Source organism: Tamandua tetradactyla, chromosome 3 (assembly GCF_023851605.1).
Source record: "Tamandua tetradactyla isolate mTamTet1 chromosome 3, mTamTet1.pri, whole genome shotgun sequence".
NCBI classification, from domain to species: domain Eukaryota; kingdom Metazoa; phylum Chordata; class Mammalia; order Pilosa; family Myrmecophagidae; genus Tamandua; species Tamandua tetradactyla.
In genome coordinates this window covers 178,285,876-178,311,200 of record NC_135329.1, presented here as the reverse complement: position 1 = coordinate 178,311,200, position 25,325 = coordinate 178,285,876, and the positions used below count along the sequence as shown (strand labels likewise).

At 35.5% G+C, this 25,325-nt stretch overlaps 1 protein-coding gene and 1 long non-coding RNA gene across 3 annotated transcripts in view; one reads left to right on the top strand and one right to left on the bottom strand.

The window, feature by feature from the left end:
• The window catches only part of CYP20A1 (cytochrome P450 family 20 subfamily A member 1), a 60,134-nt gene that overhangs the window by 7,802 nt on the left and 27,007 nt on the right, over positions 1-25,325 (bottom strand). The window contains exons 9-11 of one of the 2 annotated variants that reach the window (XM_077154785.1): positions 24,906-25,026; positions 10,571-10,682; positions 9,298-9,362 (exon numbers count right to left, since the gene is read on the bottom strand). In XM_077154785.1, coding sequence (XP_077010900.1) covers positions 9,298-9,362; positions 10,571-10,682; positions 24,906-25,026 — 298 coding nt within the window. The remainder of the gene's footprint in view (positions 1-9,297; positions 9,363-10,570; positions 10,683-24,905; positions 25,027-25,325) is intronic. The other variant, XM_077154786.1, reaches the window with a different exon arrangement.
• Positions 1-25,325, top strand: part of LOC143678001 (uncharacterized) — a 74,846-nt gene that overhangs the window by 34,544 nt on the left and 14,977 nt on the right. The gene's annotated exons all lie outside the window — the stretch shown is intronic.

Here is a 25,325-nt window from a genome sequence, read left to right as displayed (position 1 = left end):
GGGGTGAGGCGCAACTCAGGTGGAGTCCCTCTCTCAAGGAATTCAGATCCCAGGGCTTCCCAATTTGAAGCCATTAAAACCAGCCTACAACCTTTCCTCTGTCTCCACCATGCCCCCAGCAGGGAGAGCCTTCCAAAGTTAAAGGAGCCACAACATATTTTGCTGGTGGAACCCGCAGACAGACAAGTACCACATACTGGGCAGGATAAGAAAAACAGAGCCCAGAGACTTCACAGGAAAGCCTTTCAACCTGCTGGGTCTCACACTCAGGGAAAACTGACGCAGGTGATTGCTTCCCCCCTAAAGGAGGCCACCTTAGCCCGGGAAAACCCAGCTGGAGTATATAATACCTATGTATACCCTCCTAAGGGTAGGGAGGGAAAAGGCACCTTACAAGGAGGACAAGAAACAAGAAAATAAGAACTGAAAATTTACCCTCTGTTTAACAAAACTTAAGCTAGAGGCGGAGAAAAAGCTGAACTGAAGGTCAATGAACAGATAGACAACAAACTCATCTAGCAAGAAAACCCTAGGTAAGATAAGTGAAAGCAATCTCCAGAATAAACTAATTAAGGTAATTAAATGTCCAGATGCCAGCAAAAAATAACAAATCACACCAGGAAAATTGAAGATATGGCCCAATCAAAGGAACAAACCAATAGTTCAAATGAGATACAGGAGCTGAGACAACTAATTCTGAATATATGAACAGAAATGGAAAACCTCTTCAAAAACCAAACAATAAATTGAGGGAGGACATGAAGAAGGCAAGGGATGAACAAAAAGAAGAAATGGAAAGTCTGAAAAAACAAATCACAGAACTTATGGGAATGAAAGATACAGCAGAAGAGATGAAAAAAACAATGGAAACCTACAATGGCAGATTTCAAGAGACAGAGGTTAGAATTAGTAAACTGGAAGATGGAACATCTGAAATCCAAAAAGAAACAGAAACTATAGGGAAAAGAATGGAAAAATTTGAGCAGGGGCTCAGGGAATTGAATGATAATATGAAGCGCACAAATATACGTGTTGTGGGTGTCCCAGAAGGAGAAGAGAAGGGAAAAGGAGGAGAAAAACTAACGGAAGAAATTATCACTGAAAATTTCCCACTCTTATGAAAGACCTAAAATTACAGAATCAAGAACTGCAGCACACCCCAAAGAGAATAGACCCAAATAGGCGTTCGCCAGGATACTTACTAGTTAGAATGTCAGAGGTCAAAGAGAAAGAGAGGATCTTGAAAGCAGCAAGAGAAAAGCAATCCATCACATACAAGGGAAACCCAATAAGACTATGTGTAGATTTCTCAGCAGAAACCATGGAGGAGAGAAGACAGTGGGATGATATATTTAAATTACTAAAAGAGAAAAACTGCCAACCAAGAATTCTATATCCAGCAAAATTGTCCTTCGAAAATGAGAGAGAAATTAAAACATTTTCAGACAAAAAGTCACTGAGAGAATATGTGACCAAGAGACCAGCTCTGCAAGAAATACTAAAGGGAGCACTAGAGACAGATATGAAAAGACAGAAGAGAGAGGTGTGGAGAAAAGTGTAGAAAGAAGGAAAGTCAGATATGATATATATAATACAAAAGGCAAAATGGTAGAGGAAACTATTATCCAAACAGTAATAACTCTAAATGTTAATGGACTGAATTCCCAAATCAAAAGACATAGACTGGCAGAATGGATTAAAAAACAGGACCCTTCTATATGCTGTCTACAGGAAACACATCTTAGACCCAAAGATAAACATAGGTTGAAAGTGAAAGGTTGGGAAAAGATATTTCATGCAAATAACAACCAGAAAAGAGCAGGAGTAGCTATACTAATATCCAACAAATTAGACTTCAAATGTAAAACAGTTAAAAGAGACAAAGAAGGATACTATCTACTAATAAAAGGAACAATTCAACATGAAGACATAACAATCATAAATATTTATGCACCAAACCAGAATGCCCCAAAATACGTAACGAATACACTGCAAATACTGAAAAGGGAAATAGACACATCTACCATAATAGTCGGAGACTTCAATTCCCCACTCTGATCAATGGACAGAACATCTAGACAGAGGATCAATAATGAAACAGAGAATTTGAATATTACAATAAATGAGCTAGACTTAACAGACATTTATAGGACATTACACCCCACAACAGCAGGATACACCTTTTTTTCAAGTGCTCATGGGTCATTCTCAAAGATAGACCATATGCTGGGTCACAAAGCAAGTCTCAACAAATTGAAAAAGATTCAAATCATACACAACACACTTTCTCAGATCATAAAGGAATGAAGTTGGAAATCAATAATAGGCAGTGCGCCAGAAAATTCACAAATACGTGGATGCTCAACAACACACTCTTAAACAACGAGTGGGTCAAGGAAGAAATTACAAGAGAAATTAGTAAATATCTCGAGACGAATGAAAATGAAAGCACAACATATCAAAACCTATGGGACGCAACAAAGGCAGTGCTAAGAGGGAAACTTATTACCCTAAATGCCTAAATCAAAAAAGAAGAAAGGGCAAAAATTTGGGAATTAACTGTCCATTTGGAAGAACTGGAGAAAGAACAGCAAACTAACCCCAAAGCAAGCAAAAGGAAAGAAATAACAAAGATTAGAGCAGAAATAAATGAAATTGAGAACATGAAAACAATGGAGAAAATCAATAAGACCAGAAGTTGGTTCTATGAGAAAATCAACAAGATTGATGGGCCCTTAGCAAGATTGACAAAAAGAAGAAGAGAGAGGACACAAATAAATAAGATCAGAAATGGAAGAGGAGACATAACCACTGACCTCACAGAAATAAAGGAGGTAATAACAGGATACTATGAACAACTTTATGCTAATAAATACAACAATGTAGATGAAATGGACAAGTTCCTAGAAAGGCATGAACAACCAACTTTGACTCAAGAAGAAATAGATGACCTCAACAAACCAATCACAAGTAAAGAAATTGAATCAGTCATTCAAAAGCTTCCCAAAAAGAAAAGTCCAGGACCAGACGGCTTCACGTGTGAATTCTACCAAACATTCCAAAAAGAATTAGTACCAACCCTGCTCAAACTCTTCAAAAAAACTGAAGTGGAGGGAAAGCTACCTAATTCATTCTATGAAGCCAACATCACCCTCATACCAAAACCAGACAAAGATATTACAAAAAAAGAAAACTACAGACCAATCTCTCTAATGAATATAAATGCAAAAATCCTCAACAAAATTCTAGCAAACCGAATCCAGCAACACATTAAAAGAATTATACATCATGACCAAGTAGGATTCATCCCAGGTATGCAAGGATGGTTCAACATAAGAAAATCAATTAATGTAATACACCATATCAACAAATCAAAGCAGAAAAATCACATGATCATCTCAATTGATGCAGAGAAGGCATCTGACAAGATTCAACATCCTTTCCTGCTGGAAACACTTCAAAGGATAGGAATACAAGGGAACTTCCTTAAAATGATAGAGGGAATATATGAAAAAACCACAGCTAATATCATCCTCAATGGGGAAAAATTGAAAACTTTCCCCCTAAGATCAGGAACAAGACAAGGATGTCCACTATCACCACTGTTATTCAACATCGTGTTGGAAGTTCTAGCCAGAGCAATTAGACGAGAAAAAGAAATACAAGGCATCAAAATTGGAAAGGAAGAAGTAAAACTATCACTGTTTGCAGATGATATATGATACTACATGTCGAAAACCCTGAAAAATCCACAGCAAAGCTACTGGAGCTAATAAATGAGTACAGCAAAGTAGCAGGTTACAAGATCAACATTCAAAAATCTGTAGTGTTTCTATACACTAGCAATGAACAAACTGAGGGGGAAATCAAGAAATGAATTCCATTTACAATTGCAACTAAAAGAATAAAATACTTACGAATAAATTTAACTAAAGAGATAAAAGACCTATACAAAGAAAACTACAAAAAACTGTTAAAAGAAATCACAGAAGACCTAAATAGATGGAAGGGCATACCGTGTTCATGGATTGGAAGACTAAACATAGTTAAGATGTCAATTCTACCTAAATTGATTTACAGATTCAATGCAATACCAATCAAAATCCCAACAACTTATTTTTCAGAAATAGAAAAACCAATAAGCAAATTTATCTGGAAGGGCAGGGTGCCCCGAATTGCTAAACGTATCTTGAGGAAAAAAAACGAAGCTGGAGGTCTCACACTGCCAGATTTTAAGGCATATTATGAAGCCACAGTGGTCAAAACAGCATGGTACTGGCAGAAAGATAGATACATCGACCAATGGAATCGAATAGAGTGCTCAGATATAGACCCTCTCATCTATGGACAATTGATCTTTGATAAGGTAGTCAAGCCAACTCACCTGGGACAGAACAGTCTCTTCAATAAATGGTGCCTAGAGAACTGGATATCCATATGCAAAAGAATGAAAGAGGACCCGTATTTCACACCCTATACAAAAGTTAACTCAAAATGGATCAAAGATCTAAACATTAGGTCTAAGACCATAAAACAGTTAGAGGAAAATGTAGGGAGATATCTTATGAAGCTTATAACTGAAGGCGGTTTTATGGACCTTACACCTAAAGCAAGAACACTGAAGAAAGAAAGAAATAAATGGGAGCTCCTCAAAATTAAACACTTACGTGCATCAAAGAACTTCATCAAGAAAGTAAAAAGACAGCCTACAAAATGGGAGACAATATTTGGAAACGACATATCAGATAAAGGCCTAGTATCCAGAATTTATAAAGAGATTGTTCAACTCAACAACAAAAAGACAGCCAATCCAATTACAAAATGGGAAAAACATTTGAACAGACACTTCTCAGTAGAGGAAATACAAATGGCCAAAAGGCACATGAAGAGATGCTCAATGTCCCTGGCCATTAGAGAAATGCAAATCAAAACCACAATGAGATATCATCTCACACCCACCAGAAAGGCCATTATCAACAAAACAGAAAATGACAAGTGCTGGAGAGGATGCGGAGAAAGAGGCACACTTATCCACTGTTGGTGAGAATGTCAAATGGTGCAACCACTGTGGAAGGCAGTTTGGCAGTTCCTCAAAAAGCTGAATATAGAATTGCCATATGACCCAGAAATACCATTGCTAGGTATCTACTCAGAGGACTTAAGGGCAAAGACACAAACGGACATTTACACATTAATGTTTATAGCAGCATTATTTACAATTGCAAAGAGATGGAAACAGCCAAAATGTCCATCCACAGACGAGTGGCTAAACAAACTGTGGTATATACATACGATGGAATATTATGCAGCTTTAAGACAGAATAAACTTATGAAGCATGTAATAACATGGATGGACCTAGAGAACATTACACTGAGTGAGACTAGCCAAAAACTAAAGGACAAATTCTGTATGGTCCCACTGATATGAACCAACATTAGTGAATGAACTTGGAATATGTCATTTGTAACAGAGACCATCAGGAGATAGAAATAGGGCAAGATAATGGGTAATTGGAGCTGAAGGGATACAGACTGTGCAACAGGACTAGATACAAAAACTCAGAAATGGACAGCACAATACTACCTAATTGTAATGTAATTATGTTAAAACATTGAATGAAGCTGCATGTGAGGTATAGTGGTTTTTTTTCTTCTCTCTATTATCATTTTAACTCTTTTTCTGTTCTTTTTTATTTCTTTTTATAAATCGATGCAAATGTACTAAGAAATGATGATATACAACTATGTGATGATGTTAAGAATTACTGATTGTATATGTAGAATGGAATGATTTCTAAATGTTTTGTTAGTTAATCTTTTTTAATTAATAAAAACAATATAATTTTGAAAACAAAATAAGATGAAAAAGTTTTAGTAATGGATGGTAATGACGGCAGCATAACATTGTAACAGTAATTAATCCCACCAAACTGTACATTTAAATATGGTTAAAATGACAAATTGTATATTATATATGTGTGTGTGTGTGTGTGTGTGTGTGTGTGTCACCACAATACAAAAAAACAAATTAAGGGAATAGAAATGAAAAAAACAAAGAAATAATTCAATCATCATGGAGTATAAAAATTCCCTCAAAAATAGATGCTTTCCCAACTTGGCAGGTGAACTCACTGCCCTGCTCCCCATGTGGACATGACTCCCAGGGGTGTAAATCTCCCTGACAACGTGGTACCTGATTCTTGGAGATGAGCCAGGACCCGGCATCCTGGGAATGAGAAAGTCTTCTTGACCAAAAGGGAGAAAGAAATGTAACAAAATAAGGTTTCAGTGGCTAAGAGATTTCATAAAGAGCCAAGAGACCATTCTGAAGGTTACTCTTAAGTAAGCTTCAGCCAGACATTCGAGTTGCCATGGTATGCCAAGCCCCTGAGAACCCTAAAGAAAATCCAGGGCTCTATCTAAAACTCTCCATAAATTTTATTTATCAAATTTAATTTTTCAGAAACTTAAAACCTCCAGATTGTTCGTGTGCCAGATAAGCCCTGAAACTTACAGGAACCAGTCTCTCTCAGAATATCAACCAGTTGCATTTCCCTACCCCACAATGTTGATACCCCTTTTTTTAACATGAAAAAGTTAGAATCGTCATTGCCAAAATATCCCTGAAGATTAAGAGAAGGATCAAATAAGAGGGAGGAATTGTAACAGAGGAATTAGGATTTAACAAAGGATTATGACTACTGATTCACTATATAGATATTTCTTTTTAGTTTCTAATGTATAAAAACACTCAGAAGGAAATACTTGAAATTGTGGACCTGTAACTGATACTATACTTTGAAATTTGCTCTGCAACTACTTGTTAAACCGCACTTTGAATTTATCAATTTTTGGAAATATTTCACAATAAAAGAAATGTAAAAAAAAAAAAAAAAGAAGAAGAGAAAAGAAACACCGGACCCATTAGAAGTCACTTAGCCCTGGGCAAGCACTAATAAATTTCCTGTCTCTAGGGTTTTGCCTATTCTGGATATTACATAGTAATGGAATCATTGTCTGTGGCTTCTTTCATTTAGTTATACCATGGCATATATCAGTACTTCATCCCTTTATATGCTGAAGAATATTTAATTGTATATAGCAGGTTTTGTTTATCGCGTCATCATTTAAATTGTTTTTATTTTTTGGCTATTATGAATAATACTGCTACAAAGACGATTTTATGCAGTTATATATTTTTTGTTCTCTTGGATATATACCTAGGAATGGAACTATTGAGTCATATGATAATTATATGTTTAATTTTCTAAGAACAGCCAAACTGTTTTCCAAAGTGGTTGCATCATTTTGCAATCCCAACAACAGTTATGTGGGTTCCAATTTTTTCACATACTTCCCAACACTTGTTATTCTTGGTCTTTTTCATTTTTTAGCCATTGTAGTAGTGGCTGTGAAATGGTGCTAAAGTAGTTCTGATCTGTGCCTCTCCAATAATCAGTGATGTTGAGCATCTTTTTTACATGTTAGTGATCATTTTTATATCTCCATTAAAGCAATGTCTATTCAATAGTTAGCCCTTTTTAATGGGCTATTTGTTTTTTTAATGTTGAGGTAGAAGAGTTCTTTATATATCTGGAAACAAATTCCTTGTCAGATAGAACAATTTGCAAATATTTTCTCCCATTTTATGGTAAGCCAACAAATACGTTAACATACAGAATTGTTTTTGATTACACAAAAGATGCAAATTTTTAAGAAATAAATAACACAGATGATTTAGAATTATTGCTAGAACATTACCATTATTTGAGCTTTGCTGGATTAAAAAAGGATGGAGTTACAGCTACTTAAGCAAGAATTATACTTGGGAAAGTATCACACATGTGAGCATAATCATGGTGATTAAGTGAGGTCTGCCTCACCATCCATGTCTTCATTTCTTGCCACTATCCCTCTTTCCTTGTCTCTTCACTTTACACCCTACAAATATTAACCATGTGCAATCCCTAAATTAACAGTTTCAAACTGTCCTGCCTTTCACCATGCCCTTCCCTCACCCCAAAATGATATCCTCAGTTTTTCCCAATTTGGTTACCTCATAAATACCTACTCATCCTTCAAAGAGCTGTTTAGGAGGATACTTTTCTCTAAACTATTTCCTGAAAGCTCCTCTTCTCTTCTCTTCTCACTTATTGATCTGATAGTTAATATCTTCCTCCTCTACTACTTCTATATTCTGAGTGTTTTGCTCCATGGCTTCTATCAAACTGATTACTTGATATAAGCAATATATGAGTGCTATTTCTCTAGTACTAGCCTGTACCTTTCCTGTGAGCAGAAAAGATGTAATTCATTTTCATAATCCCAGCACTCACATTTACAAAGGAGAGAAATTAGTATATGAAGATGTATTCAGTAAGTATGGCCTTGAGCTCTATGATAAACAGCAACAGCTAAAAACATATACTGAGTGATTATTATTAAAAAATTATGCATTTGAAAATTTGAAATTTCAGTTTTTCTATAATTATAGAAAACTATAAATCATTTTCCCACCAGAATATATCTTTAATTTTGTTGTAAGGGTCACTTGGAAAATAAAATTTACTTAATTTTCACTTATAGCTAAGTTTGAAGGATTGCTATTTCATTTATTAAGAAATTCTCTTTAATGGCATTATAATATTAAAAACTAAAAAGATTAGAACACTTACTTAATATACCTATTCCTATGCTCCAGAAGTAGATTTAATAGTACTTCATTAATGCTACCAATTTTGCCCTCCCTGTGCTCCACACAGCTCTCTTACCCCTCATCAACTCAGTATATAACTCTCTTCCATAGCAATGAATCCTAGACAGACTTTAAAATTAGATGATTGTCTAGAAGGGAAAGAGCAGCAGTTTTGTTCTATACTTACTCCTCTCTTGCCATTCACACACAAAATACACATACACAAAACACCTGAATAGTTTCTAACTTCTGAGAAAGAGCTGAACAGTATAGGAGAGAGGGCAACAGAAGAAAAAAAGAAACTGCATGAACAATACCCACTTATTAACAAAATAAATCCAAAATTCCATTGAAATTAAAGAAGAGATGCAGAAATCTGATAATGAAATATAACTAGGACAGAAAATTAGTAATAAGAGAGTAGCAGATAACATACTCATGGGAGAGAAATAGAACTAGCCAGAAGATACATAAGAAAAGACAGTGGCTTTCTAAGTATCATTGCCACACATTCAATTTTCTCCTCAAAACTTAGAAAAGGAATACAGAAATGCAAATACATAAAAATCAATAATCATAAAGACAATGACAATATTTCATACTTGTGTGGTGATGGCCAAGTTTTGGGATCCTCAAGTACCACACCAAGAGCATAAAGGACAAGGGTCTGGGGAAAAAAAACCAGTCTATAGTTAGTCAAAGTCTAACACAGACAAAATGACTACAAGAAAGCCAACTTCTCCTAAATGTTGGTTTAAAATAGATAATGAATACAAAATAACAGAAAAAAAACAGAAGCCATTATTTTAGCATTCTTACAGTGGGGACAGCTCCCCTATGTCACAAAATCTAGATGCCATAAAGGAACAGCAGATTTATATATACTAAATTACATACAAATATAAAACCTATATCCCATTAAAAAAATAAGCCATTAGCAACAGTAAAAGACAAACAAACAAGACATAAGGAAAACATATTTACCACGTAAGTGATGGAATTAATACTCCTAACATTCAAAAAGACATACAAGCCCACTAAAAAGAAGAGTGCAAGATATAGATAATTCACAAAAGTAATACAAACTGCTAATACATGTATGAAATGTTGCTCAGTCTGTCCCATGATCAGCAAGAAGCAAATTAAAACAATGAGGTAATTTTTCTCATTAGTTTTACAAAAATATATAAAAGATTCATAAATCCAGACATGATAAAGATTTGGAGAGGAAAGGCAGTCTCAAACATTGTTGCTGAAAGTACAAACTGCCTTTTGGAAGCAGTTTCAATTTAACATCTATGCACAATTTGATCCCAAAATTCCATTTCTAAGAATCTATCCAACACCGATACAAGGATCTATGTGTAAGAGTAAAAAGAAATTAATGTCAATCTAAATTTCCTCAGTGGGGACTGCTTAAATTATAATGCATTCATATAATGGATACTGTATAGCCATTAAATTAATGAGTTCAAGCTGCATCAAGTGCTAGCTGTACTAATTTCTGTGGTATACTTATTTAAAAAAGAAATTTAAAGAACAATATATGAGGAACAGCCTTTCATACATACTCATTTAGGTTTTAAAATGTACACATATATAGTGTACATACACAAATTCACGTAAAAAGAAAAAGGACTATGAAAATACACACCAAACTGTTAACAGTGGCACCCTAGGAGAAGGTTAACTTTCTTTTTATATTGCTTGAATTTTAAAATGAGTACCTGCTATTTTGTAATTTAGAATGATTGTGCCTTTGATTTTATAATAAGTAACATCTTGGGGGCTCTTTAAACAATAAAATTTAAAATACATGCTAAAAAATACTGAGAAGAATAAATGAATGAGTTAATGATAAGGAATGTTTCCTACCTCTTCAGGGATAATAAATTGGTCGATCTTTCCTTCAATATTTTGAAGCCAGGCAGAAATTGGGGTTAGTTTGGCAGTCCGAACAGTTTCACAAAGCACTTGATGGCAATATCTATTAAAAAAAAATCTTTGAAGATGTTAATTCTGGAAGAGGCAGTCTGAAATGTTCATACATTTATAACTATTAATCAAGAACTCCCATAACCTAAATTGAAGTATTTACATCATAGTAATTTTTTAAAGAGATAAATTATGTATTAGAGGTAAATAAATTATAGGTAGATAAACATTAAATAAATAAATAACACCCATAAAAGTGGCAGAAGAAAACTAAGAACAATATTTTCATAATTTTTTAGTATAAAGTCTTTTACTAGCATGATACTATAAAAGAAACCATAGAGAAAAAAAGAAATAGTTTTTTAAAATATTTTCAAACACAGTAAGTAAAATTCAAAGACAAACAGGATAAGAAAATTGGGGCCTAGACTGTAAGGTCTCACAGCAGTCACCATTAGTCCGGAGTGGTAATTGTTACTTCTAGATTTTGAGAGGCTGTGTCACATATGTACAATCTGGTATTTAACGATAAGAATGAAGCCAATCAGGTTGGGACTAAGGTAATTCAGAATACAAGAGTAAGGAAGACATTGTCTGTATTTTAGAACTTCACCTACTCTATGAGACCAAAGGAAGAAAGGTTTACTTTGTCCAGGATCTAAATTTTCTATAGCACATAATCTAACTCAGCCTGTCTGGATACATCATTTAAACATTCCAAATATAGGGAGCTCAGAATGGGAATGAGGACCTGTAATCTTAGCTTTATGGAATGCCCAGATACATCCCAGAGTACGTTAAGCAGATAATCAAAAAGTACTGGCAAACTCCCTTGAGGGATGGGAGAAAAAATATGGAACTAGTAAACTTTAACACCGAAGAAACCCCTGATACTTTGTCAAACATTAGGGACTCCTAAATTAACAGGCCAAGCCCTTGATCTTGAAATTTGCTCTTGTGAAACTTATTTATGCAGCAGAGAAGGTATAGCCTACTTATAGTTATTTCTAAGAGTTATTTCTGGAGGAACTCTTTTGTTGCTCAGATGTGGCCTCTCTCTCTCTAAGCCCAACTCTGCAAGCGAAATCATTACTCTCCCCCCTACAGGGGACATGACATCCAGGAGTGATAATCTCCCTGGCAAAGTGGGATATGATTCCAAGGGATGAGCCTGCCCTGGATATACACATATTTTACTGTAAATGAATATATCTTTAATGTATAAGATATAGGATATATACTGTGCTGGTTTGAAAGGATGTATGTCCCCTAGAAAAGCCATGTTTTAATCTAAATCCCATTTCATAAAGCCAGAATAATCCCTACTCAATACTTATGTTTGAAACTGTAATCAGATTATCTCCCCGGAGATGTGATTTAATCAATAGTGGTTGTTAAACTGGATTAGGTGACAACATGTCACCACCCATTTGGGTGGGTCTTAATAAGTTTCTGGAGTCCTATAAAAGAGGAAACATTTTAGAGAATGAAAGAGATTCAGAGAGAGCCAGAGAAGAATGACATAGCCAAGAGAAGCAGAGAGCCCACTAGCCAGCGACCTTTGGAGATGAAGTAGCCAGCGACCTTTCCCCAGGAAAAGGCCTCCTGGGGAGCTTCATGAATGAGGAAGCCAGGAAAGAAAGCTAGCAGATGATGCCTTGCTTGCCATGTGCCCTTCCAGCCAAGAGAGAAACTGTGACTGTGTCAGCCATGTGCCTTCTCACATGAGAGAGAAACCCTGAACTTCAGCCTTCTTGAACCAAGGTATCTTTCCCTGGATGCCTTTGATTGGACATTTCTATAGACTTGTTACAATTGGGACATTTTTTCGGCCTTAGAACTGTAAACTAGCAACTTATAAAATTCCCTTTTTTAAAAGCCATTCTGTTTCTGGTATATTGCATTCCAGTAGCTAGCAAACTAGAACATATACTTAATATATAAAAGCTCTTTAAAAATCAGTAATTTGTAAATCGACAATGCCATCCTGATGAAAAGGGTGAAAATTATAACAAATAAGGTATCAGTGGCTTAGAGAGTTCAAGTAGAGTTGAGAGGCTACTGTGGAAGCTACTCTTAGATAAGCTTTAGCTAGACATTGCTACGTATTATACTTTGCAAACCCCAAGCAAAACTATTCCTGACAACCCTAAAGAACACCTCGAGCTTTATAAGATTTTACAAAGGTTTACTTTCCAGAAAACTATAATCTCCAGATGGGTTCCTAGGCCTGATAAGTCTGGAAATGCAAAAGGGCCAGCCTCTCTAGAACATCAACTAGTTTTATCCCCCAATCCTGTATTACTGACAGTCCATTTCAACACGAAAAAGTCAGAATAGACATAGCCCAAATAACCTTAAAGAGTGGGAGAAAGATCAAAGGAGATAGAGGAGCTGTACAGAGAAGGTAGGGTTTAACAAATGAGTATGATTGCTGAATCATTATATTGATAGTTCTTTTAGTCACCAGTGTCTTAGAGCAACTAGTAGCAAAAATGTAAAACTGTGAAATCATAACCATACCAAACTCTGAAATCTGTTCTACAACCAATTGTTATGGTGTGCCTTAAAATTTATTGCTTTTTTGTATATATGTTATTTTTCATAAAAAAGAAGAGTCGATTGTGATGACAGATACACAGCTATGTGATGATGAACACAAAGCTATATTATTATACGGCAAGCCACTGACTATATACAGTTTGGATGATTACACGGTTTATGAATATACAATATATATCAATAAAATTGTATTAAAATAAAAAAAATCAACCAGAAAAAAATTCCAATGCTTAGCTCTAATTTGATCTACAAGGGTCTTAATAGACTCTACTCCATTTTTACACTGAATGTTATATCTCATATTTTTCTATTTCATCACATAAACTAAAACTTCATTATTTAAAAAAAAGACAACTAGGAAAAAATATTTACAATAAATATATCCTTAACATACAAAAGCTTTTTTAAAATCAGTAATTAAAAGGGTCTCAGATAAATGTATATCAATGTTTATAGCAGTAATATTCACAATAGTCAAAAGGTGGAAACAACTCAAATATCCAGCAACAGCTGAATGGATAAATAAAATGTGGAACGTATACACAATGGAATATTATTCAGCCAGGAGAAAGAATGAAGTACTGAGACTTGATACAATACAAAAGAACCTTAAAAATCTTATGCTAAGGGAAATAAGAGACACAAGGGCAAATATTGCACAACATCACTAAAGGTCTAGAAACAGCAAATTGGTAGAGACAGAAAGTAAATTAGAGATTAGCAGGGGTTGGGGGCAGGGAGAAGGGAGGAGCAAACATTTGGTGGAATGTTTGTAAATAAAATTAATTTTTTTAAAAATCAGTAATAAAGAATAAAATATTCCAATACAAAAATGGACATAGAGCATCAAGAAGCAAATCATAAAAAAATACATATGGCCTGGAAATATATGAAACACTCAACATCATTAACAAATAAGTAATAACAAATTAATAGCAAACAAATGCAATTATTTTTTACTTAGACTGACAAAGATAGAAAGAATGATAATGGACCATATTATAATAAATGTGTGGGGAAAAGGTACTCTCATATCTAGTTGTTGGAAGTATAAATTGATACAATCTTTGTAAAAGATAATCTGGCAATATATGTAAAATATTATGTGGGCATCACAATGACAATAATAAAAACTAAAATATATTGAAATTGTACCAGAAGCCAGTTCTCTTAAGCATCTTGTATGCAGAAATTGCATTTAAATTTTACAAAATCTTCGCATGTGCTATCATTTGTCTAATCGATTTTTAAAAAACGAGGCACTTGTTGAACATCCAACAACAGTGATATTGATAGGAATCAAACCTAGGTCTGCCTTACTCCACAGACCCTATTTACATGTGTTCTACTGTATATACTTAAACGATAATCTCATTCTAGGAATTTATGATATAGACACAATGGGAAATATTAGCAAAGATGTAAATATAAGAATACTGATGATTACAATATTAAAAACATACCAAAATACAGGTAACAAAAACAAAACAGAAAACATCCTTGTCTTATACTTCCTCTTTGAATCAAATATTTGTTGGGCATTCTGTACACAACTTATATGTAGTTGTGTGACACTATAAGTACAAAGTTAGGTACTAAGCTTGAACAGCGAACAAGACAGACACCCTCAAAGAATTCTGAATTTTTGGAGGAAGATTTAGACTCTGGAGGAAGATTTAGACTGGAGAAGAACCTTACAAAGGCCGAACAGAAGAGAGAGATTATCAAGTAGAAGATATCTGAACCGGAGCAGCTGGTCCTCTCCCCCTCCCACTCACTTGGTCTCACACTCAGCACTGAAATGCATCAGAAACAGAAACTGAGATACACCCATCAGGGATACAACATAAATTCTCTCACAGCAGAGAGACAGACACCTACCATTTGGAGACCTGGGGGACTGGGGAGAGAATTTCAAGGACAACGTCAGTGAGGGATAGTCTGAGAAAACGCGGACAGCGTCTGTAATTCTAGCCCTGGGTCCAAAAGCACTTCCTCCTACACTGAAGGAAATGGCAGTTGGCAGTCTGATCCCTTCCTGGGAGCCAGCTTAATACTCAGTTAGCTGGGGGAAGTCGCAGCCACAAATAAAGTGGGGGACACAGGTCCACACTGAGCCATATTTTGGCTGGCAAATGGGGGTGGGTGGGTAGGGGCCACAGGACACCCAGAGAACCAGCCTCATCTAGGCAGATAACCTAGCTACGAGGTAAATCTGAGGATAATTAAGGTACTGAATAGCATCATCTACTGGGAAGACCAGAAATGGCAAAGGAATTAAAGGGCTTATTCAGTGATCTTCAGAAAAACATTTCAGACTTGGAGCTGGTCTAGACTTCCTCATGGGAACACAACTCTGTTCTGACTGAGAAATACAGACAACCTAATTGTTAAAGCAGTGTCCTAAAACAAATTAAGGTCTTGTGGGCAGGCAGAAAACAGAGCACCACAGGGACCCAGCAGAATTGTGTTACCTGCAAACAGAGACTTTGTTGTGGTCCCCAGTTCCTACCCTGATCCCTGTGACAGGCTACTTTGGATGTCTCTATTAAACTCTCCAATCAAAAGACAGATAGGCAGAATGAACTAAAAAAACAGGATCTATCTTCATGTCATCTACAACAGACTCCAATTTCTGACTCAAGGACCTAAGGATTAAAACGTGAAAGGGTGGACAAAGATATTTCATGCAAACACCAACCAGAAACGAGTGGAGGTAGCTATCCTAATATTAGACAAATTAGATTTCAAATGTCAAGCAACTAAAAAAGACAAAGAAGGCCACTATGTATTAATAAAAAGGACAAGTCAGCAGGAAGACGTAACAACTATAAATATCTACTCACCAAACCAGAATGTCCCAAAATACATGAGGCAAACACTAACAATACTGAAAGAAGTAGACACTTAGTACTGTAGAAGTGTATAGACTTCAATACACAACTCTTCAATGGATAGAATGTCTAGACAGAGGCTCAATAAGGGAAGAGAGATCTTCAACAACACAATAAATAATCTAGACTTGACAGACATTTACAGGGCATTGCATCCAACATGAGAATATACTTTTCTCTCACGTGCTTATGGATGATTCTCCAGGACAGACCTATGTTGGGGCATAAAGCAGGTCTCAATAAATTTAAAAAAATTGTAATTATACAATGCACTTTCTCAGATCACAATGGAATGAAGTTGGAAATCAGTAACAGGCAAAGGGATGGAAAAGTTTTTTAAAATATGAAGACTAAACAACCAGTGGATCAAGGAAGAAATTACAGAGAAATTAGTAAATATCTGAAGGCAAATGAAAATGAGAACACAACATAGTAAAACTTATGGGATGCAGCAAAGACAGTACAGAGAGGGAAATTTATTATCCTAAATACCTATATTTAAAAAGAAGAGTAAAAATCGTGGACTTAATTGCTCACCTGGAGAAACTAAAGAACAGCAAACTAACCCCAAAGCAAACAAAGGATAGAAAATAAAAATATTAGAGTAGAAATAAATGAAATTGAGAATATGAAAACAGAGAATAAGTAGAATCAGAAGTTGGTTCTTTGAGAAAAATCAATAAAATCGATGGACCCTTAGCTATGCTGACAAAGAAAAGAAGTAAGAGAGGATACAAATAAAATCAGAAGGGAGAGAGGGGATGTTCTAGTTTGCTACCTGCTGGAATGCAATATACCAGAAATGGAATGGCTTTTAAAAGGGAGAATTTAATGAGTTGAAAGTTTACAGTTCTAAGGCCAAGAAAATGTCCCAATTAAAACAAGTCTATAGAAATGTCCAATCAAAGGCATCCAGGGAAAAGATACCTTGGTTCAAGAAGGCCGATGAAGTTCAGGGTCTCTCTCTCAAGTGAGATGGCACATGGTGAACACAGTCAGGGCTTCTCTCTCGGCTGGAAGGACACATGGCGAATACGGCGTCATCTGCTAGCTTTCTCTCCTGGCTTCCTATTTCGTGAAGCTCCCCGGGAAGCGTTTTCCTTCTTCATCTCCAAAGGTTGCTGGCTCGTGGACTCTCTGCATCTCATGGCTTCATCGTTCTGCTCTCTCTGAATCTCTCTGAATCTCCAAAATATTTCCTCTTTTATAGGACTCCAATAAACCAATCAAGACCCACTCAAATGGGTTGAGACATGTCATCCCCTAATCCAGTTAAACAACCATTCTTGACTAAATCACATCACCTAGGGAGATGATCTCATTACAGTTTCAAATATACAGTATTGAATAGGGAGTATTCTACCTTTAAGAAATGGGATTTATATCAAAACATGGCTTTTCTTAAGGGGCATACTTCCTTTCAAACCAGCACAGGGGACATAAGTACTGAACCCGCAGAAATAAAGGAGATAATGAGAGGATACTATGAACAACTATATGCTAACAAACTAGATGACCTAGACAAAATGGACAACTTCCTAGAAAAGCATGAATAACCAACACTGACTCAAGAAGAAATAGAAGACCTCAACAAACCAATCACAAGTAAAGAGGTTGAATCAGTCATCAAAAAAATCCACAAAAAGAAAAGTCCAGAACCAGATGGCTTCACATGGGAATTCTACCAAACATTTAAGAAACAATTAGTATCAATCCAGCTCAAACTTTTCAAGAAAATTGAACAGGGGAGAATGCTACCTAACTCACTTCATGAAGCCAATCATACTCTAATACCAAAACCAGGTAAAGATACTACAAGAAAATTACAGATCAATCTCTTTAATGACTGTAGATGCAAAAATTCTCAGCACAGTACTTGCAAATAAATCCAGCAGCATATTAAAAGAATCATACACCATGACCAAATGAGTTTAATGCCAGGTATGCAAGGGTAGTTCAACACAAGAAAATCAATTAATGTAATACACCACATTAATAAATTAAAGAAGAAAAACTACATGATCATCTTGACTGATGCAGAAAAGGCATCTGACAAATTCAGCATCCTTTCTTAATGAAAACACTTCAAAGGGTAGGAATAGAAGGGAACTTTCTCAATATGGTAGAGGGAATATATGGAAAACAAACAGCTGACATCAAACTCAATGGGGAAACATTGAAAGCTTTTCCTCTGTGATCTGGAACAAGATAAGGATAGGATGCCCACTGTCGCCATTGTTATTCAACACTGTGCTGGAAGTTTTAGGGAGCGCAATTAGGCAAGAGAAAGGAATAAGTGCCATCCAAATTGCAACGGAAGATGTAAAACTTCGTTTGCAGATGACACAATACTATACGTAAAAATCTTGAAAAATCTATGCAAACCTACTAGACCTTAATACATAAGTACAGCAAAGTGGCAGGGTACAAGATCAATACATAAATATCAATTGTGTTTCTATATACCAGCAATGCACAATCTAAGAAGGAAATCAAGAAAAAAATTCCATTTACAATAGCAGCCCCCCAAAATCAAATGTATAAGAATAAATTTAACCAAGGATATAAAAGAGCTATAAACAGAAAACTACAAAACAGTGCTAAAAGACATCAAAAAAGGCCTGAATAATGAAAGGACATACTGTATTAATGGATTGGGAGACTAAATATAATTAAATGTCAATTCTACCCAAATCGATTTATAGATTCAATGCAATGCCAATTAAAATCCTAACAAATTACATTCCAGAAATATAGAAAACCCTGTAATCAAATTTATTTGGAAGGGGAAAGAACCCCAAATAGCTAAAAAATATCCTGAGAAAGAAAAATGAAATGGGAGGACTTGCCACACCTGACTTTGAAGCATATTACAAAGTTACAGTAGTCAAAACAGCTTGGTACTGACATGAACATAGATGTACTGACCAGTGGAATTGAATGGAATGTGCAAAGGTAGACCCTCTCATTTACAGACAATTGACCTTTGATAAGGCAGTCAAATCAACTCAACTGGAATGTGTAGCTTCTTCAATAAATGGTGCTGGGAGAACTGGATATTCATATCCAAAATAATGAAAAGAGGACCCCTATCTCACATCTTTTACAAAAATTAACTCAAAATGGATCAAAGATCCAAACATTAGAATGAAGACCATAAAATGTTTAGAACATGTAGGGAAATATCTTAAGGCTCTTGTGATAGGAGGTGATTTCCTAGACCTTACACCCAAAGCACAAGCAACGAAAGAAGAAATAGATAAATTGAATCTCCTCAAAATGAAGCACTTCTGCGCATCACAGGACTCTGCCATGAAAGCAAGAAGGCAGCAGCCTATGCAATAGAACACAATATTTGAAAACCACATATCAGATAAGGGTTTAATATCCAGAATATAAAGAGATCCTACCTCCCAACATCAAAAAAGACAAATGACCCAATTAAAAAATGGGCAAAAGACACGGAGACATTTTTTCAAACAGGAAATACAAATTGCTAAAAAACACATAAGCTCAACTTCACTTGCAAATCAAAACCACAATGAAATACCATCTCACACCTACCATAATGGCCATTATCAAAAACAGAATACTATAAGTGCTAGAGAGGATGTGGAGAAATATACACACTCATTCACTGTTGGTGGGAATGTGGAATGGTGCAAGCACTCTGAAAGGCAGTCTGGCTAAATATAGAATTGCCATATGATCCAGCAATCACAATACTAGGTAGATATGAAGAGGAGCTGAAGGCAGGGACACAAACAGACATTTCAACACCAATGTTTATGGTGGTATTACTCACAACTGACAAGAATGGGAACAGCCCAAATGTCCATGAACGGATGAGTGGATAAACAAACTTTAGCATATACATATGACAGAATACTATGCACTGCTAAGAAAGAATAAAATCATGATGCATGCAACAACATGGATGAACCTTGATGACATTAAGTTGAGTGAAACTAGCCGGAAATAAAAGGACAAATACTGTGTGGTCTCATTAACATGAACTAACATTAATGAGTAAACCTTGAGAACACAAGGTATCAGGAAATTAAAAGTGTGCTGGAGGAATACAGTGTTCAACAGGACTGACTGTAAAGATCCAGAAATGGATAGCACAATACTATCCGATGGTAGCACAATATTGTAAGTACAATGAACATAGATGAGTAAGGTTGAGAGAGGAAGGCTAGAAGCATGTACAATGTCAGAAGGAAAGATGGAAGATAAAGACTGGGGCTATGTAACTTGGCAAAATCTAAGTCATCAATGATGGTGATTAAATGTACATATAAAAGACTGTTTTTGTATGAGGGAGAACAAATAAATATCAGCATTAAAAGGTGTTGAAAATGGGATGGTAGATGGAAAAAATACAATCAGTGCAGACTAGATTCTATAGTTAACAAGCAACACTGTAATACTGCTTCCAGTAAAGGTAACAAAAACAATATACCAAAGCTAAATTTCATTAAGACGGGGAGAAAGGGGAGGGCATGGGATTCTTCTTGCTGTTCATCCTTTTACTCTTATTTTAAATTTTTTTTCCCTTTTTTTTTTCTTTTTGGTTTTTTCTTCCTCTTTCCTCTTTCTTTGTGGAAGAAATGGAAATGTGGAAATGTCCTCATTTAGACTGTGGTGGTGAATGCATATCTAAGTGATTATACTGGGAGCCGCTGATTGTTTACTCAAATGGATTGTATGGTGCGTGAATAAAATTGTTCAAAAAATAAACACAAAGATACAAGTGTGGGACAAAATTTGGAGAGAGAATATATTCACCGTTGGTAGGGAAATAGAATGGTGCAGCCCACCTGGAGGACAATGTGGTATTTCCACATGAGGCTAAGTACAGAGTTGCATATGATCCTGCAACCCTGTTATTAGGTATACAGTTTGCAATGGATTGAGGTGGCCTAAGGGTTCAATGACTGATGAATGGAAAGTTGAACTGTAGTGCATACATACAATGGAATACTGAATGGCTGCAGAAGGAATGAAGCTGTGAGGCATGCAACTAGGTGAATGGACCTTCAGGTCAGAATGTTGAGTGAAATAAAGCCAGAAATGAAAAGACAAATACAATACCTCATTAAAATGAACTGACTATAAGGTACATACTCTGAGAATTAAATTCGAGAGCATAGATTATCAGGGGAAGACTTACTGTTCAGGCCCCTAGATTGTAAACTCCTACAGCAGTCATATTTATTTCTACATTTCTAAATTCTAAGATGCTGAGCTTTTTGTGTATAACTTGGTTGTTTCCTGGAATCAGTGTGATACCTGAGACTCAGAGCTAGAGTTCTGCAGCTATGAAAGTCAGCAATACCCCATATAGCAATTGTTTAAAAAGCTGAAAAAGAGATCAGACTTCAATTAGAGACATGAATGAAGATTTGGGTGGGATGTTGGTAAATCAGACTACAAGGTAAAGAAGGTGATAGTGACTGTTTTAAAAGTTCAACTTCTGTGAGACCAAAGGAAAGATGTTTATTTGGTACAAAATTAATATTTTCTGCAGTACACTACATAATCTAACTTGTATGGTAGGTTTGTTCAAACACCAGAATTACACGGAACCTTGAATAGGAAGTGAGAGCTCGTGGGTTTGTACAGGTTGGTGTGATGCTGATACATCTGAAAGTAATACGGGTAGAGAATAAAAAAGTATTCGCAGAGTTTGCTTCAGGGATGGGGGAAAAATGTAGAAATATTAAACTTCCCCACCTAGGAAATTCCTGATATTCTAACAAGAATTAGGGACTACCAATTTGATAAACCAAGCCCTCTATCTTGGAGTTTGCCCTTATGAAACCTATTCCTGCAAAGGAAAAGCTAACCTACTCATAATTATACCTAAAAGTCACCCCCAGAGAACCCCATTTGTTGCTCAGATGTGGCCTCTCTCTCTCTAAGCCAACTCGGCAGGTAAACTCACTGCCCTCCCCCCTACATGGGACATATCACACAGTGTAAATCTCCCTGGCAATGTAAATATGACTCCTGGGGATGAGTTTGGATCTGGCATCATGGGATTGAGAGAGCCTTCCTGACCAAAAAGGGGCAGAGAAATAAAACAAAATAAAGTTTCAGTGGCTGGGAGATTTCAAATAACATCAAGAGGTCATTCTGGAGATTATTCTTATGCATCATATAGATATTCATTTTCAGTTTTTGGTGTACTGGAGTAGTAGAGGGAAATGCTTGAAACTGTTCAACTCTAATTCAATAGCCTTGATTCTTTTTTTTTAATTTTTTAATTAATTAAAATAAAATTTTCTTAAATATGGCAAGAAACACAAACATTCTTAACATATGCTCATTCCGTTCTACATATATTAACAGTAATCACAATATCATCACATACTTGCATATTCATCATCAGGATCATTTCTTAGAACATTTGCATCAAATCAGAAAAAAAAAAGACAACAGAAAAAATTCATACATACCATACCCCTTACCCCTCCCTTTCATTGATCACTGGCATTCCAATCTAAGTTTAATATTTGTTCCCCCTATTATTTATTTTTATTCCATATGTTTTACTCATCTGTTGATAAGGCAGATAAAAGGAGCATCAGACACAAGGTTTTCACAATCACACAGTCACATTGTGAAAGCTGTATCATCATATAATCATCTTCAAGAAACATGGCTACTGGAACACAGTTCTGCATTTTCAGGCAGTTCCCTCCAGCCTCTCCATTACATCTTTTTTTCTTTTTTACATGGGCAAGCACCGGGAATTGAACCCAGGTCCTCTGGTATAACAGGTGAGCATTCTTGCCTGCTAAGCCACCATGGCCCGCCCTCTCCATTACATCTTGACTAACAAGGTGATACCTATCTAATGCGTAAAAATAACCTCCAGGATAACCTCTCAACTCATTTTGGAATCTCTCAGCCATTGACACTTTATTTGTCTCATTTTGCTCTTCCCCCTTTTCGTCGAGAAGTTTTTCTCAATCACTTGATGCCGAGTCTCAGCTCATTCTAGGGGTTTTCTCAATCTCTTGATGAAGAGTCTTAGCCTTGATTCTTGAAGATGATTGTATAAATCTATAGCCTTTATAGTGTGACCACGCAATTGTGAAAACCTCATGGCTTACACTCCCTTTACGCAGTATACGCAGTATATGGACAGATGAGTAAAAAAGAACAAAAATAAATCAATAATGGGGGGGATAAGAGGTATGAGATGTTGTGAGTGTTCTTTTTTATTTTTATTTTTGATTCTTATTTTCATTTTCTTTGGAATAATGAAAACGTTCAAAAATGGATTGTGGTGATGAATGCACAACTATAGAATGATACTGAAGCATAGATTGTACACTCTGGATGATTATATGGTATGTGAATATATCTCAATAAAATTGTATAATAAAAAAATTACATGTGCATAAAATTTGTTTATCCACTCACTAGTTGATGAATATTTGGATTGCTTCTAGTTTTTAGCTATTTTCAATGATACTGCCATGAGCATGCACAGAAAAAGTAAGGAATGACAAATGTTCACAATTGTTATCTTATTGAAGGTCACATTATAAACGACCACCTTCTACTTCATATATTTCTATGTTCATATTATAAAAACTTCAAAAGACAAGTATAGGGCGGGCCACGGTGGCTCAGCAGGTAAGAGTGCTTGCCTGCCATGCCCAAGGACCCGGGTTCAATTCCCGGTGCCTGCCCATGTAAAAAAAAAAAAAAAAAAAATACAAGTATGAATTACTTTTTATATTAAAAGTTATATTTTACACATTTATATATTCAACATAACAAATAAAACTTCCAACATTTTAAAAATCTATAAAGACACTTCCCTGTGGAACCCATAACTTGTAGTTCTTTCAAATGGCTGTATTTCTTTGGTATAGGTGAAATATTCATCAAGGTAGGGTTGCTTGCTACCCAATTAGACTTACAATACCCCTAAACAGTCACGGCTGTTTTTTTAAAATCTTTTTTTATTAATATTTCCATACAAAAATCCATCTTTTTTATCTAAAACTGTTTGATGAAATTAAGTTAATGTATACAATTTATAACAACTACGAACAAGAATACAGAACAGTTCTCTCACACTAAGAGGTTTCCTCATACACCTTTGTAGTTGATCCCTCCCTCATTCCTGGTCCCAGACAACCAAAGCTCTGCTTCTTATCACTTTTCTAGAATTTCAAATAAATTGCAATATAACAGTAGACTGTCTTTTGTGTTTGTCTTCTTTCATTTAACACAATGAGATTTATCCATGTTCTTGAGTGTATTAACATTGTGTTCCTTCTAATTACTTAGTATTCCATAATACAGATATACTACAATTTGTTTATCCACTCACTAGTTGATGAATATTTGGATTGCTTCCAGTTTTAGTTATTTTCAATGATACTGCCATGAGCATTCACATACACGGTATTGTATGGACAGGTTTTCATTTCTTATGGGTAAATATCTAGAAGTGGAATTGCTGAATCATATGGTAATTACATGGTTAACTTTATATAGTATACTGCCACACTGTTTTCCAAAATAGCTATGCCATTCTGTATTCCCACCAATAATGTATGAGAGTTCCACTTACTCCACATAATGGATGTTATTTTACACAGGCTAATTTAAAGGTTTCCTATAATCACTTTAAATTTTTTTACAAATAGATTCAATTGCCCATTAAAATATGTAAGTAAATCTTCTCAAGTCCCATAAAAATATACAGATGTTAAAATTAGCTTTAAATTAGTTAAACCAGTCTAAATTTCCCTTTTAATAACATCTGCTTTCTTTTATCATGTTCTTACCTGAGCTGTTCAATTTTCTCTGGAGTAATAGGACCTTTCCCAAAAACATGGTCAATTTCTTCATACAATTTTTTCTGTACTTCTTCAGAGGTGGTTAAAAAGTAGAATGCCCAGGTACACACTAAGTGAAATATTATTTTGATAGCAACGAAAATAGTTAACTTATGGCTGGGAGGTTTTGTTTTGTTTTTTTATATTTTCCTTCTAATGCAGAAGAGACATAAATACAATTAAAAAAATAAGACTAAATTCTTCACAGTCCTTGTACGTCATTGAACAGAACATGAATGCTTACAGTACACTGCCTAAAAGAAATACTGCAATCTGGAAGCTTTCTTTCTTAAACTTGGCAAGTAACTGAAATGCCTTACTAATGATAATAAAGTCCACAACTGAGGAGTGCAATGCTAATGACTGTGA